The sequence below is a fragment of the Melospiza georgiana genome, chromosome 3, assembly GCF_028018845.1.
Source record: "Melospiza georgiana isolate bMelGeo1 chromosome 3, bMelGeo1.pri, whole genome shotgun sequence".
Taxonomy (NCBI): Eukaryota; Metazoa; Chordata; class Aves; order Passeriformes; family Passerellidae; genus Melospiza; species Melospiza georgiana.
Window position 1 is genome coordinate 54659303 of NC_080432.1, and position 20953 is coordinate 54680255.

At 38.7% G+C, this 20953-nt stretch overlaps 1 protein-coding gene across 1 annotated transcript in view; it reads left to right on the top strand.

Annotated features, from left to right (window-relative positions):
• FAM120B (family with sequence similarity 120 member B) overlaps window positions 1-16255 on the top strand; it is a 48215-nt gene extending 31960 nt beyond the window's left edge. Inside the window, exons 7-10 of the mRNA XM_058021524.1 lie at window positions 6173-6379; window positions 10243-10348; window positions 11589-11729; window positions 15115-16255. Coding sequence (XP_057877507.1) covers window positions 6173-6379; window positions 10243-10348; window positions 11589-11729; window positions 15115-15167 — 507 coding nt within the window. The 3' untranslated portion in view covers window positions 15168-16255. The remainder of the gene's footprint in view (window positions 1-6172; window positions 6380-10242; window positions 10349-11588; window positions 11730-15114) is intronic.
• The last annotated feature ends 4698 nt before the right edge of the window (window positions 16256-20953 follow it).

The following is a 20953-nucleotide window of genomic DNA, read 5'->3' on the forward strand; positions in this document are numbered from 1 at the left end:
CTTCAGGTCAGGAGTATGGTCAGGATGAGGCAGCAGCAAATGTAGACCCTCAATTTGAAGATTTTGGTAATGGAGCTTGACAGTGTAGAGCAGAATACAGAAATATATGGTGAATGTCAGAAAGTAAAAGAGTGGATAAAGTTTGGTGTTTGAAGGCTTACAATGGAAAGTTACTGGGAGAGAAGTGACCTTTTGCATGCTTTCTAAATTTTTTCTCTGTGTCCCCTAATAACGTTTGGATGTGTTGGCCAATTTCAGCTGCATTTGACAGAAATGTAGGAGTCTGAGAGAGCAATACTTACTGCTGGTTGTTTTAAATAGACAGCAGGGAAGATGGAGAGGGCACTCTAAATTGCCCAACAGGACGAAACTTTATTGTGGCATCACTTTTATTAGGGCATCCATGTGAAAGGGAGACATTGCTACAGGCTACAAGTATTTTCAGAGTCCCAAAAAAATAAAATGTATTTCCCTACCAACTAAATTCAGTATTATCTATGTGTTGGAAAGGTGCGGAGATTTGAGGATAAGTATGTCACCAAAAACATGAGTAAATATTTAAGACACTAGAAATTAAAATCCATTCACAGTTGTAGAAGGGACTGGGCTACAGTTGGGTGGTTAGCTTGGTGACTATAATTCAAAATTGATGTCAGCATTCTGTAGATGTCATAGGTACTGGGGACTGTCGCTACCACTTTAGATCAGAGTTGAGCAGTTGTGGCTAAAATAAGGGAAGTAATGTTATTTCAGTGTTTCTGCAGGTGTTAACGTGCTGTCCATTGCAGAATCGAATAAATAAGCTGAGAGGACAAAACTTTTTAATTGTGAAATTAATTATCACAGAAGTCTCACTTATGCTGGGGTTTGTTGTGGATATGATAGAGATTTCTGATAAAAGCAACTGTTCATGAAAATTAAACAAGAAACAAGATGTAATCTTTTTGGAACTGAAGGAAATTTTTTCTAGTTGCAGATTGGTTAGCAGTAATACTTTTGTGTTATTATTTGTGCTTAATGGTGCATAATGGTAAAAGCAATATTTAATTTTTTTTAAAGTTTACTTCAGTGGTGGTTTTGGTTTAATGTAAATACGAGTGGTTTTCCACAGAGAAGTATCATTTTACATCAAAGTCCTGATAAAACACAGTAAATAAACTTTCCTGAACATATAAATACTAAACAATTGGATTGTTTACAGCTAAATATTTACTTCAAAGTCTTAGAAGGGTTTAAAAACTGGTTTTTCTAGTTTCTGTTGCAGCCAACGCCCTCATAGGATCTCTTTTCAATCCCCGTTTTCCTTTGCACACACCTTGTTTAAGCAGGAAGAGCTTAATTTAAGCCATAATCTTTCATCAGAATAAACCTTAGTCTGTTTTCAAAATACTGGCACTCCTCTCCCCCTCAGTTTGACAGGGCCCAGCAGCTTGTTGCTTAAAGCTGACGGATGCCTAGTAAATGCACTATTTCACCAGCCCACCTCTGCAGGGTGACACTCCTGTAATTTACCAACATTGCACCAGTGTAGGTATCCTTTTCTCAAGAGCAGAGAGTAGAGCTCCAGTGTGCAGGGGCTTTAGCATCCTTTGCCTGCTCCCACTGGGAATTTATAGTAATGGCTGAAGGCAGGACAGTCTGCTGTCTGTCTTGGGTTGAGGTTGTTTAGAGATGCTGTCCATTGCAGACTTGTCTCAGTGAGCGTGCGTCTCTCTATATTTAGAACACGGTGTGCCTTAGAGCTCTCAGGCAAGGCTAAGCCTGACTGTTCTAGTGACAAGTTCCTGAGATAGCATCTACCTGCTGCCTTTATTGCTCAAGCACAAATTGCCTATGGTTAAATATTTGATCATTTAAGATACAGGTGGCTGCTGGGAGAGTTAATGTAAGAAGCAGCAATACTGATGATATACCGACTGAGTTCAAATGGATCTAAAAGGAGTTGGTTAAACAAGACAAGTACACAGATTTTGATCACTACCACTTGAATTCCAGCAGTTTATTGCATGGGACAAATTACATTGATTTGTAACTATTGTTGAATTGATTAATTTTAACTGCCCTTGAGTGTTATGTTTTCCCTTTTATCACAAAAACAGGTATGTTCTTTTATAGGTGGGTGAGGAAGGTGGGGAAGGGGGGAGTGGAGAAAATGTATTATGTAATTTTAAAGCTTTTTCTTTTAAAATTTCTGTATCAAAATGTTAGCCATAGTCATGTCTTATGTATTCAACTTCACCACAGGAAGGAGGCAACAGAACAGGAAAAAAGTAAACTCTAACCTAAGTAACAATTATTAATACAGACTTTTTACATTGAAAAGGGGCATGCCCAGAATGTTGTTGAAAATTCTACTAAAGGAAGACATTTTAAATTAAATGTTGTATTTAGTACATTGAGATACAGAGGACATGTAAAGCAGCACAAGTAAAGAACTGTGAAATTGTCATAATAATTTTCTCCTTGGTTTCAAGAAATTCAGTTGGTGAAATGTTGCTGTGTCTGCTGACATGTGGCATGTTCAGATACTCACCCTCACTTTTCAACTGCCATAGAACCTATTTATCATTTTGACAGAATTTGAAGCTTTTAAACTCCAATCAGTTGAGGGGCAAATGATTTTTTTAGTATGCTCCTGGAATTAGTTTGTGCAGGTTTCAAAATCCATAGAATAAGGTTTACACCTCTATCAAAAAATCCCTTCTGAATCTACAAAGAGTCAGAGGGCTAATAGTATTTCCTTAAACATAAAAGTATTTTTGCATCCTGATTATTCTTTAATTATTATTTCATTAGATGAAATTTGAACTGGAAATTTGCATTTTGTATACAAGATCCATGTATTTTCTCTTCCTGTAAGTTAAAACTCTTCAGCAGGATGTGCAGTCTCGGTCTAGACTTGCAGAGTGCTGCTGTGAGCAAACACCTTCCACCCTGCCAGGCCTCTTTCTGTCACCAGTGCACATGCACACAGCCACAGAGATTGGCCTGAACTCAGTGATATAAGTCTTCCAGCAAAGAGATTTCTGAAATTGTTAGAAAAAAACTTCATGCATAGCGTTGTGGATGCTGTAGCACTTCTCTTGCTATTTTCAAGTAGCTTACCCAGTTCAGATCAAGCCTCTCATATCAGTAACCTCCGCTGCAATGATGCTAGAGGACTGGGAACTTTTGAGTTCTGAGTCTTCAAACAGGAAATAATTCTCTTTTTCCCCAAGTGCTGGGAGGGTGGGGAGCTGCCATTGGGAGGCTCAGCAGCAGGGACACAGCAGAGGCAGCTGGTGCAGGAGGGGCAGTTCTCACAGTCCCTGTGTCTCTCACACAAATGTCATCAGCTGGTGGTAGGAGTAGCAGCAGTGAGATCACAGGGCTGCATCTCATGTGATCCTGAGTTTATAGAAATGGTAAAAAGAATGGACACAATTTCCAAAAGGAAGTAATCTCTAGGGTGTAATGCCCTGCAAGACAAGACTTCTTTTCTTTTGGAATTTTCCTCTTCTCATCATGACATCTTAACCTTGCGGACACCAAGCAGTTGTGAGCATTCCCATGGCAAGGCCACTCTGTGGTTTGTCATGTGCACAGCCTCATTGTTACAGACTCACTGTGCTTTCATTTTCTTTGGTTTTCATTGCCAGACATGGAAAATAGAAACTATCCTTTAGTCAATGTATTTCCTATCCTCTTAAAATAAAGAAATCACTGTTGATAGCTCTTGCATTGGTCTTGCTCATACTAATTTCCATTAAAACACCACGCCTTACCTGATATCCCTCACACACACACACAAACCCTCCACCTCCCAATACTAAACTGCTTTAGGGAAGTCCTGGGCTGATATCCCTAGACAATTAAGTCTTCTAACCATAGAGGCTCTCACCAGCAACATTATTTTATCTTTTTGGTTACTATGTCTCAAGTTTAACTGAAAAGAACACAACTAGGGTTGTAAATGATGTGGACACACTTCCTTAGCAGATCTTTAGGTTTGATCTGGTGATCAGAAACAATCTGGTAAATGCAATGTGAGAATCTCAGCTGCAACATGATAAGTGACTGTGTGCGCTCTAGCAGTTTACTTCAGTACAAATGCTGGTTCACTTAAACCACATTCCTCTTTCAAGTACCCTTCAGCATCGTTAAACAGTTTGCAAACCCCTGCTTTACTTGCCAGAGCAAGAGAGTTATGAGTGTGCATGTAGTTACTAGTCTCAGCTGGCAGAATGGTAGCTGACATCTGGAGGCAATAACTTCCTGAAACTCAATGGCCTTATCCCCTATTGAAAGTACATTTATTTTAAAGGGAGGGCAGGAGAGTGATTCCTTACTCTAATATGAAATGTCATGATCAGAAAAATATGGATCTTTCATTTTCTAAATGATTGCTCTAATTCTAGTGGGAGGTGTCCCTGCCCATGGCAGGAGCTTGAAATTAGATTAACTAAAAAGATAAACTTTAAGGTCCCTTTCAACTCAAACCATCCTACAGTTCTGTGAAATTAGCTTGTGTTGTCTGCATTTGTCTGGATGCCAGTGGTTGTCGCCAGTTGTCTGCACTGGATGAATTTCAGCTACTGACTGTCATGTTGGGTCAGTGCCCTGGTGGTGAGCCTGATGCCTTTCCAGGAATCACTAGAGACAGAATAAGTTCTTCCCAGAGGGCTCTGAACCTCTCTGCTTGGCATCTCCCTGCCTGCAGCTTCATATCTGAGTCCTCTTCTGCTTCTGCATTTTGCAGAAAGCAGCCCATGGAGATGCACCTCGTATCTTCAAGTCAGCTTAACAGAACCCTACTGTCCCGTGTCTGTGGCAGGGGAGAGCCCCATCACAGAGGTCAGCTTCACCTAGGCAATTTTTGCAACAGAACTCAGCTCATTGTATAAGTGCAGAAAAATTAATTCCTTCACCAGGGTCTGGCTCTATTCTCCAAACGATTTATGATTTTCATTCTTGGAAGAAGCTTTGTAGCTCTTTTTTGCTGGCAAAGGTTACGTGATTTTGTTATGTGGGCCTTAGGAAGGAAAAATTCTGATTCATTAGTACTACATTTCACTGATTTTGCTTGTCATTTTTTAAAACATAAGGCAGTGATGCTGTATGTTCGTACCTTTAAGTCTTTTGGAGATCTTTCAAGGTGTAAGATGTAGTAATAATGGCCAACCCTTTCCATTGCATTTCAAGCAAATAGTTCACACCTCTGCAGGAGCTAGGGCTAAGACAATTTGAGTCACTTTTTGCCCTTTCTGTTCCAGACTGTTTTGGATACTATTCCATTTCTGGTATAATTTATACCCTAAGGGTGCACCAGCTACCAGGGATTACAGCATGGATGGCCACACTGTTATGAATCTCTCCTGATCCTAACAGACTGCTGTGGAAAAAACTGGAAAAGGCATTGCCCACTGAGAGCTTTGTACTGTTTAAACAATACTTAGAGTTTCCCTATACTGGATTCAAGGTTTTTATATTTTGCTGTCCTCTGCCACAACAGGATGTTAAATTCACACATCGAGTTTATCTTGGCTGTGAGTTTTAATTGTCTTGTTGAGCTTCTCGTTTTGCATTTTCTAAATGAGGTCACACGATTCCAGTATTTCTTCTGGAGACATCCAGGTTGAAGTGAAATAATTTGACTTTCAGATTACAGTCAAAGGAAATTCTGGAGTGTTTAAAATAAAAGCTGGGATACAAAATAAACTTTGTTCTGTCAAATGCTGCAATTTAAATGATGTCTAAACACTGTAACATTTCCGCGGTAAGCAAACTCTGGAAGGTCAGTGGATCACTGTACACATCAGTTTGTACTCCCAGTTCATGTTTTGCATTCCACTAACAGAACTTTTTTCCCTGCAGAGCTGCTAATGCTTGAAAAATACTGGGGGGGGGGGGGCATTTATTTTGTCTTTCCATTTACATTTTGAATGTATTTGTCTTAAAAACTTGAATGAGATGCTGTATTTGTTGAACTTCACTTCTTCCACTTTATTCAATAAAACTAGATACAGAACCGTCAGACAAATTGTGCTGTGGAGTCGAGGACCATCATTGTCACAACATTGGGACAGCTGACCATTTTCTCTGCTGCTTGTGTGTTTATATGGGGTACAAAAACTATATGAGGTGGCTCATATTTCCTCTGTGTGTGTGTGTGTGTGTGTGTGTGTGTTCCCAGCTGGCACAGGTGGACTCCAGGGCTGTACACCTGGGTGCTGTCCTTATCCGTGGCCTTACCACGCTGCTCATGGCCAACAGTGCCTGTGGCTTTCCATTCAGGATGGATGATCTGATGCCTTGGGCAGTGTTTGATGGAAAACTTTTTCAAGAAAAATACCAGAAGGCACACCAAGGTTGCTCTATGGAAGAACTTTTGGAAGGCAATGTAAGTGATCACTTTCTTTTAGTTCTGCATCCTTTGTAAAAATGTACCTGTCTGTTTTGTTGATTGTTTTTGTATTCATGTTTACACTTTCCCCCTTTTCTTTGTATTTTCTTATCTTATTCCTTTTTCATTCTCTCCACAAAAAATAATTTTAAAAAAAGTAGAAATACTGAGCTTATGAAGGAAGCTGTAATTTTGCCTTTAATTTTGTTCCCACTACTCAGAAAATAATAGAAGGAAAATAGTTTTCAATTTCAAAAATGAAAATGCCCACGATAGTTTTCTAGTACTGAGATATTAATGAGATCTTTCTCCTATAAGATTTTAAGCAACATGTTAAGAACACCTTTAAAAAACCAAATATTTAAGAGTGATATTTTTAAAGGCATTAAGGAACCTAAATTTTGAGATGAAGGTTTGGCAAATTCAAAGAGGAACTTCAAATCAGAAGAAGGTACATTCTTTTAGAGTAGGTAAATATGGGTATTTCGTTTAGAGTCTCACCAAGTACCTTCCTGTATCTCTAAGTACTTATTTGGTTCTCAGTCCCACTTTATCTTACAAATCTGGAGCTTTACAAGATTTGCAAGCTGTGTTACCAAAAGAGCAGTGTGATTTCAGACCTGTCTGGGCAGGGAGGTGCTGCTGAGCACTGTGCACTGCTCAGGGGCACCATGGCCAGGCTCACAGGTGGGGTCTGCTGGGCTCAGTGCCAGACTGTGCTGATGCACTGGGGAAGCCTCAAACCAGACCTGCCTTGTGCCCCACCAGCACAGAATATGTGGAGAGATGCTTGGGTGGATCTGTACCCATCTGGGAAGGTAGCTCTAAAGACTTTCAATTAATGAGTCTTTCTCAATCAATATGTCTGAAAAGCCTGTACCATTTAATTATTTTTGAAATGCTTTTACCTGCTACTGGGTGAATCACTTGAGGTTAAATTAATTGCAGAGAAAAAATATTTCAGTTTTGATTTATTTTAATCTTATGCATCAGTGCCAGTTATTTTTATATAACTGGTTATCTTTTTTGATTTTGTGTCCAGCTGCATACCATGCTGGTCTGGAGTGAGGAGTGCAGCTCTTGTGAGTGGGTGGAATGAACATGCTTTTAGCATGAAGGAGGAGAATAATCCTTTCCATATGTGTTCAATCATATGATTTGGACCATAACCTCTATCCAAATCCTGTGGTTCCTATTAATTGGTCTGTTGATTTCAGTAGATTTTGGATTGCTCTAATGGTTCGTCCAGGAATTTCATGCAGGACTTTTACGAAACAATAGAGGGTTTAAAGAATAAATGGGAAAATGTTAAAGTATCCAAAATGAAATTGATACTTGTTTTCCTCTTGGGTAGAATTCAGGTTAGTGGGTAACTTTGACAATAAAAATTTAAATCTGTACACCTTTTATATTAATTGATACAGATATTTTTAAATGTGTCATGTAGTATGTTTTAGCTAACATTTTAAAATCTTGTGTTAGTATTGGAGTTCTATTTTATTCTGTTTTATAATGAAGATGAAGATAGATCTTACTTTCCTAGAACTGAGTTAGAAATATGTTTGGTCAACTGAAATATCTAGGTTAGAGTTTTTTAAAGCCTGATGCTCTGTTTTAAACAAACTCCAGATAAACTGTTCTGTTGTGAGGCAAAATAGCTATGTGAACTTTCAGAGTAGTTTAAATACCTTTTTCTTTTTAGGTACAATTTTATGGTACATATATGGCAGAGATATGTACCCAGACTAATAAAATAGCTTTCAGCTTATCAGTTTGAGGCAAGAATCTGTTCTGGGGAGAATTGCCAGGAGATGCCAGCTTGCTTGGGAACACTGGCAAGGGAACAAGTATATGTGATTGGTTTTTCCTCTTATTATAATTCAGCTTTAATAAATAAAAATGGTACTTAGTTCCTGGCAGAGCTTAATGTACTGCTGGAGGCCAAGATCTTTCAGCACTTGTTTGTTAACAATCTAACCTTGAGCACCACCAATCTAATCTGGTGATAGTGACAGTACTGTATGCAGAAAAGAAGTTATTCTAAATGGTATGTTTGTTATGGGAAAGAAAAATTATATGAAAAAGTTATTCCTTTGGTTGTTAAGTGCTTGTCTCCTAGGTCCTAGGGTCCTTTCTCTATTATCTGGACAGTTGCATTACTTCAGGCACTTGAGGCAATCTCAGAATCAGTGTTGTTTTGAATATGATAGGCTTAAATACAGTTAATAGGTTTCTGACAATTACAGTGGAAATACAATCCTGTTTAAATATTTACATGTGTATCAAAAATTTTGAACATCTTAGAGCTTACTTCCTACCTTCCTTTTGGTTCTTATACCAAAAGAAGAAAATGTGTACACTAAATACAGTTGATATTTTTGTGGGCAAGTTTTTGTGTAGCTCAGCTCTTTGTTGCCTAACAGCTGTTAAAGATAAAAAAATGGACAGCTTGTGATAAGAATAAAAATAGAGCCATCTTGTTTTTTTACAAAATTATGCTAAGCTCAAATTATGCTAGTTCTGTTTTTCAAAACTGTAATCATATTAGTTTGTTTATCCACACAGAAAATTGGCTATAATAGTCTCATAAAGAAGTGAGGCAATGATATTATCACTTTATTAGCCTTTTTATTGTGCTTCTCACTAATGAGTATGTTCATGGTCAATTTTTTTAAATTAAAACCAAATTACATCATGGGGTCGGCATAATTGACGTTTTGTTCTTTTCTGATCTCACTTTTCATCCAATCTCCATACATTCTGAGTTTATTCTCCCAGGAATAAAATGAAAGGTTTTTCTCTGTGTTCTTCACAGGCTGGACCCAGATTGTATGGTAAAACAAAATTTTTTAAAAATCTGTGGGTTTTAGTCAAGTCTCTCTGAAGATGTTTGTTAACTCAAGAAATTATTAGGGGAGTTAGGGAAGTTCTCAGCAGGGTTCATTCAGGGAGTCAGACTCTACCTTTAATTTAAGAAACCTCTCTAGTTACTGCAGCCTTGCTACCTATTAGATTTTTTTACCTTATCCTGTCATCTTCAAAGGGAAATGTCATCCTGTAAAAATCAGTTCAGTTTTATGAAAATAACAAATTATGATATTATTCTAAAATCTCTCTTTTCCTAATCCTCTTCATTGTGTAGTAAATCCCACATGCCTGGTACCAAGCAGAAAAAAAAAAAACATTCTAAGATCTGTCACTTTTTCAAAGCTCACAGAAATCAGAGAGAAAGTCAAGGATGTATCACATCTCTCAATATTGCACCCTTATATAGCTTCAGCTTGTCCTTTTGACAGTAGATTTTTTTATCACACCACAAGGTAAACATTTGAATTTAATTCCCCCATTTCTTTTTAGACTGAGTTATATTTTATCAGCCAGGAATTGGGGCAGATGTATTACTGTTGGGTAAGTTGTGTTTGTAATGTATGAGATTAAGAGACAGATTCTAACTGGTGTGTTTCCCATGAGTTCATCAGTCCTTATCTGGAAGCTTTAACCATCTCTGCCTGAGCTGTTGCAGATGGAAGTCTAGTTAAGGGTATCTACAGGTGCAAGGTCATAGAATAGGACAGGACAGCAAGGGATTTGCAGATGTGAGCAGAGAAGGAAAAGCTACTTCACTGAGAAAGGGGAAAGCATTTTTTCTGCACCCCTACTCACTCCTCCAGGTATCCACATTTAATATTAAATGTTCAAACTTTATTTCCTGTTAAAGTGGGAACCAGATCTACCAGCTTCATGCATGCACAAGTGTGGCTAAGACAAGTCTTATAGTTGTTGTTAATGTGTTTAATTTGTGCTACACCTGAAGAAAGAAGAGCAGAAGAGTCATTGATTTTTAACTGTGTTTTTTTCAGGAGTGTTTGTACACACCCTTCCAGAATCTGAAATCTCTCATTTGCAAGATTTGCATGGCAAAGAACAGAACAATACAGAGCAGACCAAGAGGGAATATATTAGCAGGTGAGCATTGTGTGAATTTTCTCAATCAAGTTAATATATAGATGAGCTAAATTATCCTTCAACAGCAGCAGCAGTTACATAGGCAGGCCATCAAGCTAAGTAAATTTGAAGTTCCTTCTCCAAGAAGCAATGAAAAGATCTAAGAAAATATTTACTCTTTTTAGCAATTTATGTGAATTTGATTACCCAAGTTTATATAGAATAATATTACCATCTAGGTACATAGCTAGTGAGATATATGCAATAAGTATCATCAATTGACAGAAACATCACTATTTATTCAGTGACTAAAGATATTTTTATAGGAGAAATTAAATGGTCCAGCTTTTTCTTTCAGTCCCTCAGGGGAGCTATTTAACATTGATAACTGAAGGTCAGAATGAGGCATTGAAGATTAAATACTTCTTACTGCGTTCGCTGACATATTTCAAAATAGAAGAGAGCTTTTGGGCAATTTGAAAAACTTTGCTTTCTTGCTTAAGATCTTGCTATTTCACCCAGCTTTACAGCACAGTTTGCTAAAGAACTCAGTTTGCAAATTTGTTTTCCCTACCTGAGCTGCCTGACTTTTGGGATAAAAAACATCCAAAAGATTTTTAAAATCAATCACATATCAGCCTGAATGTTGAGGCTTCAAGACTTTGAAATAATTTACACTGAATCTCAGTGTTTATGCTCATATTATATTTATTACCTGCCTAATACCTGATCAGTTATAATGTCTGTGAGGATAAAAATTACCCCTTCAGAATTCCTTGAGCGAATTACAACAGACATAATTATTTTCTGCTAGTTCAGTACTTTGCATTATGTGGCAGCAATACTTCTGATGTGGCTCCACAACAAGCTCATGCTGGACACTCAAAATTGAGGATATCTGTTGGTGATTTATAATACCAGACCTTGGTAGCATCTGCTTTTCCTTGAGAGCTATATTTAACCATTTTAATTATGATTTGTGATTCCAATTTGGAGAGGGATTTCTGTTTGTTTTAATGACTGCAGTCTCCAAATCTGTGTCATAAAATTTTGATCTGGTTTCTAAATACACTTGTTAACAGCTTGTAATCAGGATGTGCATAGATGGAAATGAGGACAAGAACCATGCTTGTTAGGCTGACTTTAGCTTGGAAAAATCATAATTGTGCTTGAGTATTTTGGCACAGAACTAAGAAATACTGTTTCCTGAAAAAGAATACACTGTCCCTCTTTTTCTCCATTTAATCTTACATATTGTCAGAGTTGCTCAGTGCACCCGGTTTTTCCGAAGAAGAACAAAGAGATTTTAATCCCAGGCTCCAACAGCCACACAGAAGTCATGTTGTTTCTCCATATCACAACCAGATGAGGGAGTTCACACAAAGACATCTGCAATCACAAGGTAAAAAATGGGTGCATGTTTGTGGGTTTGGAATTGTCCCTACCACCAGTATAACAGCTCTGTGTCTACCTGCAGTTCATGTTCATGTGCGCAGTAACCCTCCAGCAGTCAGCAACAAAACTTGCATTGATGCTTTAAGTTTTAGCTTTTATATTTTCCAGATTCTGTGCTGCTTTAGTGTGCAGCTCTGAGTTTCATCTTAAGGCTTGGTAAGCTCTCTTCACAGAGTAGGTAGACAGAACAAGTCCTTTTCCAGCTAGGGACCAAGGACAATCCATACTAGTCTCGGGCCCAAAGCATAAACAATGTGAACAGAAGAGAGAAAACAAGAAGGATGGGACTTCATAACCTAAAGCTGTAATTGGACAATTAACTCCAATATGCTAATGGACCAAAACTTATAAAAATGTGAGACCTCATGACCGGTCATCCATTTTTTGTGACCATTTTGGGTTCATCTTGGGAGTAGCCCTGGCTGGGCTCTTGTACTGCCCAAGGTGTATCCATTGAGGCCTTTTAATAAATACCTACATCATTCTTTAACTCTGTCTAGCCTCTGTTCTAGGTCAGCTTTCACAAGGCATCAGCATCAGTTACATTGTTTTGTATTGCCCCTTGCAAAAACCGACTCTGCAGGGTGAGATGGAGTGTAGCACTGTAATCTGCAGTCATCTTCTACTCACAGTGTTCTGGGAAATAAGCTTTCATGTGGTATTTGTAATTTTCATGCTTGGTCTCAGCTGAACTGTGTTGAAAATTGTAACAGTTCTAAAACAAATTGGCACAGCTGCACAGAAATGTGTCTGAAGTCTTTAGCTGCAGATCTTGGTTCATACTTCAACAAAACCCTCAAGCATATGAATAAAGTTAAACACATTCTTAAGTGGTTTTCTAGATCAGGGTCCCTGCTTCCAGGTCACTGCCTAAGTGATACAAATGCAAGTTTTGTCTTGCCTTGGCATTAATCTTAAATCATTCACCAGTCTCACTTCTTGAAAAGAACAGACATTTCAGTGAAACACCACAGTGGATAACACTGTTGAGATGAGTTAATTCAGTTTTACTTCCTCGTTACTGTGAGTTGAAGCACATACATGTAGATTAAAGAAAATAAGGAAGAGAGGTGTCTAAAAACCATCAATTATTTTATTAAGTCTGCAGAACCTGAATTTCTTTTATATTTCCAGGTGAGGTTTTCAAATAAGATCACTGATGTGATTAGTAAAGATAAATAAAAAATAGATACAGTGAAGTCTTAAATGTGTTTCAGCTGCCACTGTTGAATGCTTCAGAGTAAGATAATATCATTTGATTCATAAATAATATTATTTGATCCTCTATGTAAAATATAAAGCTAAAATATAGAGTATGTATGCTGACCATATGCAAAACCCAAACTGGTCATTGTTACCAGTTCTTGACCATCTGAAGAAACCTGATATTCAGGGGTCAGATAATCTCTGACCAGCTCCAGAAATTTTATGGCTAGGTGTATTCCACAAAGTATGTTCCACAGTAACTGTGCTGCTGTGTTATAAATGTCTTTCAGTAGCATTATTTAAACATCTTGGCTTCTTCTACACTATCCCTATTTCTTACCCTTAGGACACTCTTAAAACATGATCCCATAACTGCAGTTAAATTGCCTGTGTTATAAGTGAAACAGGTTTATTGGAAAAAGACATCTGTCCTTATAAAAGAGCCCTTCAATGTTTTAGAGCTCCTTTTAAAGTGATCTGCCAACATGACTCACTTTGGCAAAATTCTTCTATTAAGTTTGCTAATATTAGCACAGGTATTCGGGTTACTTCTCTATGTAGCTGTTGTCTGTTATATGTGTGTCTCCAGCAAAGAGAGAGAAAAAAAGAACAGCCATTTTCTGTTCATGGTAGCTTATGTGATAAAACTCCCTGGTAATAATACTGATATCTGTCTATCCCATCCTCTGTGTACCTTTCCATGGCACACTGTTATGGCTCCCACTGTTGCATATAATACATAAATCATTGGATTAAATACAGTAAAAGGTAATGGAACAGTAACCATGGGACCCATATCTTCTGTATCAGGAGTGTATATAATGATTAGGCAGCCTTTGCTCTCTCTTATCAGTTAATGTTTAAGAATTCTGTGACAATGTCTCAGCTTCAGCAGTGGAGGAAAGAGTGCCTCCACCAAGACAGCACAACCTGAGAAGCAGTGGCATTTCTCTGGGAGGATGGCTGGAATGCCCTCAGGCAGAACAAGAACTGGACTCAGGCATCCTTCCTTACATGGCCAGTGGTAGCTGCTGTACCCAGCTGCTGTGCTGTATTTTGAGTGCAGAGAATTCAGCTGTGGCTTTTTCTGCATTTTGGGAAGGTTGGGGGTGGGGGGGGGGTGGGAGTGGTTTGTTTGATTGTATTCATTTAACTTGTCTCCGTAAATTTCTTGGCTGTGTGTTACAAATGGACAAAAGCACATCTGTGTTACTCAGAGCAGGACATCTAAGCCTCGGGAAGGTAGATTTTCCCTTAATATTTCTTGTTTGATAATTTGTGGATTTTAGGTTTGTGGCTGCAACACCACACCACAGCCCATATACCCTATTGGTAGACAAACTTCATTAATTACAAGTTAAGACCACTAATACATTGGTTTTTACATCACAATGTTAACTCAATCTATAAGAACCTAAAAATAAACTGAGCATTAAGAACTATGGAAACCACTGTTAATTATCCATTTCTTCACAGGATATAATTGCATCAAAAGGGTACATTCACTTCAGTCTTAGCACACTGTAAAACACATAACTGCTGATAATACAAGCAGCCTCTCATTTGCAAGATATTGAGTCAAGTCTTCCACACTGGTGTTGCTTTCAAGCATGCTTCTCATTAATAGGATTTTGGTAGAACTGTAATGCAGATGGGACCTGGTGGAACTTCAGTGCTGAGGAAAGATTTAATTTACATTGTGGGTGCTGCTTTGCTAATAGTGCTCTCTAACTAAAGCAGTATGGTGCACAGGCACACTTAAACCAGTATGAAAATATTTGTAAATATATCTTATGTCTGCTTCTAAACAGCATATTATCCTTACCTGAATTCTTGCAGTCAGATCTACCAGTCACAGATGAGATTCACTATCCCAACCCATTAACTGGACTAGGCTTAAAAGTTACAGTCACCCAAGAGTTTTAAAAAGAGCCACCATGCACTTTATCCTCCAGGATCTCAGAATACATGCATACATACATACATAATTACACACCAATTGGACAGGGACATGTATTTTTTAAGATATGTATAATTACAGGTTTTCTTGCATGCTATCTTAATAAGCCCTTTTTTTTTGCTTTAATGTTCACTGAATGATTTCATTCCTCTCTTACTCTCTCCAGGTAGAGGATCAGGACATCCACATGGGAGGAGGTATCACAATCCTCCTCAGTAAAGAATTCATGTCTACAAGTGGCAAATGGGATGATGGAATAAATGCCACTGGGATCATTTTTGTTTATTCAGGCTTTCACCTGTTTTTGTGAACTGTGCAGAGTAACTGGACAGTGTGACTGTGGAGAAAATCACACAAAGCTGAGGCTGTTCAGCTTGTTAATCATTTATCATGTAAGGTCTAAGCTTGTTATGAGACCAGAATCACCAAAACTTAAGTAACAGCTACCTGAGGCACAATAGCATGCCAGTATAGCTACATTGTTTTGTCCATTTGACAAGAGAAAGTCTGAATTGTTTTTTATAACGTTGTGAGATATTCCTGAGTGCAAATTTAAGACAAACTATAATTTTTGCATATTTTTGTAATAGTTGTTTATATTACAATACTTTCCTCACCATGAATAATGTGTGATGTCTATGCTGTATTGTGCTTTATGTCTTGATTGTGGATTATATCTGTGTTTTAAGGGTTATACCATTGTTTCTGAAACCCTGAAAAGTTTGACACATGACATCACTGCTGTAAGCATCATATGCCAGTGAAACAATGTGACTTTCTTGTAAAATGTAACACTTTTTTACAAAGGAAAAAAATTGCTTTTACATTTGATACTTTTAGTTAAGGAACTTTTTGTAATTTTTTCAACTGAGGAAGGAATCTATCATGCTCTACTTCTATAATTAATAAATATATTTTTCATACTCTGTATATAGGAGCAATCCAACAAAAAAAGAAATAAGGATTTCTAGTTTTATGTAAAGTATGAGCCGACACCATTTCACACAACACGGTGTCTTGATTTGTGTTTCAGGAAATGCACTGTCATCATAGGGGTATTTCTGCTTTCTTTTTCAATTGATTTTCCACTGACTGTAATTGTACTATCATTTTTTTTACTATCATTTTTATCCCTCCCCTACAAACCTTTTGAAATAATGTGGTCTGAATTTTATGGAGACTTCTCTGGTTTCAGGGATCTCATGATGTGTAACAGTGTATTTTAAAAGAATGTGATTGTGTGCCAGAATTTGTTGGTAATTCCCTCTTCAGGCTTTGATATGAGAAAAGATGTCTGTTATCCTCAATAAACAAAGTTAAATACAGTCAGAGTGGGAGTTTTGCTGTGCTAGCTGTGGTATGAATTGTTGATAATAATTACCCTGATTACTGAAGAATTGATAGCATCTCTGTGAGGTTGTTTTTCTTCCTAATGTTAGACCACAAGGAGAAGCTGCTTATTATTATTTCCAAGCCAGAAAATTTGTTACCCACCAGGAATAGTAGAGGGAAAGCAGAAGCATGAAGCTGAAACACAGAGGTGATGCTTTCCTGTCTCACTGAACTTTGAATTGTTCACAATATCACAAAGTGTATGGACTTTAGAAAGAAATCATATCAGAGAACATGACCCTAAAAGTTCCAGTTTAATAGGGTTTCCTTGATATGTGGACCACAGGGTTGTTTTGAATGGTTACAGAGGACAAACAGACATGGATTTGAAGTGAAGGAACTCTTCAAAGAAGTGAAGTAAAGAAAGCTGTTCTGCTGTACTGCTTAGTCTTCTCTAGCCTGTGCACTGGGTAGCTGCCTTTCATCAAATATTCACTGAAATTGTGAATTGATTTAATAACTTTATGTGTTCTCCTTCTGGAAGGGGATCCAGAGAACATTCCATAGCATCAATAACTTAGTCAAGAGTGACTCAGCAGAAATTGTGGCATGGTCATTGTGAGAGAGTGACTGACAGGAGCACATCTATCAGCTTTCCTCTTCATGTGTCCTTCCTCTCAAATTGCTTTGCTCATTTGTGACACCATCACACTGGGAATCTGAATCTGGAGTGAAAAAAACCCTGAAACAATGAGTTAATCTTATGATGCCATGGCACTGCAATTATCAAAACTTATAGTTTGTGCCTCTTTTATAAAACAGGAGACAACAGTTTTAATTGCTCTGCTATCTTAGCAAGTGCTGTGCTGAGATGGAGCTCTACACATCTTTTTGCGCCATGCTGAGCAAAAGTATAAGGATACTCCAACATGTAGTATTATATTGCAAAGGTGATCTTTATTTAAATGCTGGGGAGGAAAATCAAAAGTGTACATGTTCACATTTAAACACTGACTCCCCACTGGCAGCTGAACTGGCAGGCAGACTAGTATATGCTCCTTCACTTGGAAGTTTGATGGGACAGTCCTCTGTGGTGCAGAGCCTCTTTCTCTTAGAGGATAACTTTGGGTTCTGTGGAAGCATGGTGAGCCCAGTAAATATGCAGAAGCCTTGGTATGTTTGTGCCATAAAGGCACAGGGTGCTTGGGAGCACAGGAATGCTGAGTGTGGTGAGGCTGCCCTCGTGGGTACACACTGATGGCCTAGCAGCTCCTCAGTGCAGGTCATCCTGAGGTTGCTCAGGATGGGGCTCAGTGATGGTGACTATTACAGGCACCAGTGTTTCCCTGTGTCCCTGGTGCAGGGGTGACTGACAGCTCCATGCCTGCATCCCGAAGGCACTGCCAGGCTCTCCTCCTGGTCCTCAGAGGGGTTTGACCGCCTACAGCTGGGTGCCCTTGGATCCAGCTGCTCAGTGAGGAGGATCTGTGTGAGAGAGCTGTGGGAAGCCTCCTGGGAATCTCACAAGACTCTTGACTCAAGAGCAGTGTTTAAGCCTTGCCCTTGGTGCTTGCCTGATCTGCTTTGCAGGAATCCAGCACTGTGCCTGTCTGATTCTGCCTTTGCCTTGATGATTTGACTTCCTTGTGTGGCATGGACATCCCTCATCCCCATGGACTTGTCCCAGGACTGTTGTGTGACACTGGTTACCACGATCAGACCTGCTCTGCTGCTCTTCAGGTGCTGTGGCACTGCAGCCTCAGCAGTGAGGCCACTGCCCTGCATTGCCCCTCCACTGCTGGCTTGCCTTCCCTTGTGCAGCAGGCCCTCCTTGCTGCTCCGTGACAGCACAGGGGGTCAGGAAGTTTGGCTGAAACCACCATGGTGCTTTGATAGTGTCAAAACAATAAGTATGGCCTGTGGGCTGAAAACAGCTCAAAAAACTGAAAATGGCTACAAACCAGCCAAGTGTCTTCGTGCATCCCTGCAGAATTAGGACCTTGCTTTACCTGCTTTCCTAACCCTTGCAGCTGACACCCAGACCTTTCTCATCCATAGCCAGGCTGATGGGTACACTGTGTTTCAGCTGTGGCCACCACAAATGTGAAGCTGGTTCAGAACACAGAAGTTCCTTTGTTGAAGAGTATGTTCTTGAAACTGATTCTTGTAGAGCATTGTGGCTTGCATTGTTTTGGAGCCCTAGGTTGGTGATCAGGCATTAAGTTTAGCCTACAGTTTTTACCTAGAAGTATGGCATTGAAACAACACATGATGAGTTGAAAAGTTGTCTGTAACAGACAGGGGCAGCTGGCAGGGTATTCTGTCTGAGTACTCACCAGCCTAAATTTATTTATCTTAAAATTTATCTTAATTTATCTTACTACAGAATTAAGGTCTAATGGGTCTAATGTTTGGTTTTGCTTGTGCCAACTGGGAAAATACATCTTTGTTGCATTAAACTCCCTTAACCTTAAAGTCTAGAATATTTATTCGGGTAAGGAATCCAAACCAGTTACTGACTGTGATGCTGTGCTGGGTGCTGCTCCTTGCCTGGGTAGCAGCTCTGGTACTGCTTACAACTCACTAACACACCTGAAATCAGAGTGCAGGCAGGACATCAGCTGTAGCAATTGCACCTACTGTGGCCTATACCTCTAAAAACTACAAATACAAATACACAGCACCAGGCCTGGCAGGTCAAGGAGAGTTTGGACAATGCTCTCAGGCACATGGTGTGACTCTTGGGGATGATGCTGGGCAGGACTAGAGGTTGGACTCGATGATCCAACTGGGCACGTTCTGTGATTCTATGAAATAGTGAGATAGGCATTTCTTCAGGGCAAAGAACTGTTCTGAGTGCAGAATTTCAGTCACATGGTGTTGTATTCTGCACTGGTGTTCATGCTCAATATCAAAATGCATCTTGCCAATAAGCATCACCAAAAGACTCTCTTCTCCTCAGTGATGACATTTGTGATGACTGTTTACCATTCCTTTGGAGATGAAGGACTTGATTTGGTGATCAGATTCAAGCACAAACCTGAAAATTACACAGGCTAGGGCAGCAAGGATAAGACAGAATGCAAGGTATGGGTGCACACAACCCATCAATTTAGTATTTTGAGGCTTTGCAGTATTTTGAATCTTTTTGAGTATGTGTCTTTGCATTGATTCTTATTTTCCCAGTACATATTAGATCACTTAGCAAATGACCTTTTATTAGTAGTGGTCCCATAGATAAACAGGGATATATTAACTGCTAATATAGTTAATCTAGGCATGATTTTTTTAATATTAATACATTGATATTTCAAATGTATTAAGCTTCTCTTTTTCGTGCCAGAAGACACAAGAAATATTAGGCACAGAAACCAATCCTGGAAATAAAGCTGGAGGCTTTTTAATAGAAGATAGTGCACCCTGTCTCAAAAATTAGGTAGCCAAGTCTGCAGCTGGTTTTTGGACTCATATTAAAGAGCAAAACTGTACTGTAAGAGATGTTCTGATGTCAGATGTGTTTCCTTATGATGTTTTAGGTAGCTTAAAAACTCATTAATCAGTGAAAGCAATCACAGTTTTTAGAAAAGTGATGAGAAACTTGCATGGTATTTATGGCATTTGAAAAAGGTAGGTCAAGGTAACCATTCAGAAGTTACCTTTGTGACATTCAGCTTTATTTTAGGCAAGAGGTTGTTTGTTAATAGCAGAAAACCAGCAGGCTCTGTATCTACTTCCTGATAACACTTTAATTTTCACTTGTGATCAAGATGCAGCTCATCTACAAAGGATGTAAGTGTATAATGAACTGCCTTTTGATAATCATCTTTGTCCCCTACTTTAATTACCCATCAGGTCCTTCAGTCCTTCTGATCTACGTTCTGCTGGAGGGTTTTCAATTCCAGTGACAATTGTGGAGGTCTGAGGCAGGGTGCTGAACCTCTTGTTACATAATACACATAGGAAAGATCACCACATTTAAATAGGGTGATAAGGCTGCCCCCAAGTCCTTGAGCAACTTGCAATACTCCTCTCTTTAACAAAGCCTTCATTTTGTAAGGTGTGATTTAGTTTCTGCTCCACCTTCCCTATGCAGAGAAGGGATTTCACAAAGGAGCAAACAGGAGAGTTTCAAACAAATCCACTACAAAATTGCATTTCCAGACAGAAGAGGGAGAACAGCTATACAGTTGATGTACAGTAGCACAGAGCATTTAGAAGTTGGTCAGTGCATCTAGACCAAGACTTCTAGGCTTTAAAAACAAATCAGAAACCTTGAGCATATACTGGTTTGGAATACACTTAATGCAGGTTTGTTTGTGGTTTTTATTGAGTGCCTGCCTATCTCGCCTCATCTTGTAACTGTGTGACACCAGTGCAAATCTAGGCATTGATTGTGGTTTATGCTTTAAATGAAGATTAGATTTTAATGATTTCCTGAAGTTTTTGAACAAAAGAAATACTAACCTGCAAATTCAGCCTTCTTTTTTTGTTTGAGGAGGGAATTGTTTTACTTATTTGCATTGCTGGTTACTATATTAATTCTTGGCAACAAATAGTGCTGTAAGAAACTTTTGCTCCAAGCAAGTTAAAAAATAGCATCAAAGAAAAAATATTAAGTGCTAACAAGAGCCAGTTTGCATGTCTTAACACTTCCTTGTTGGAAGCAGGAAAGA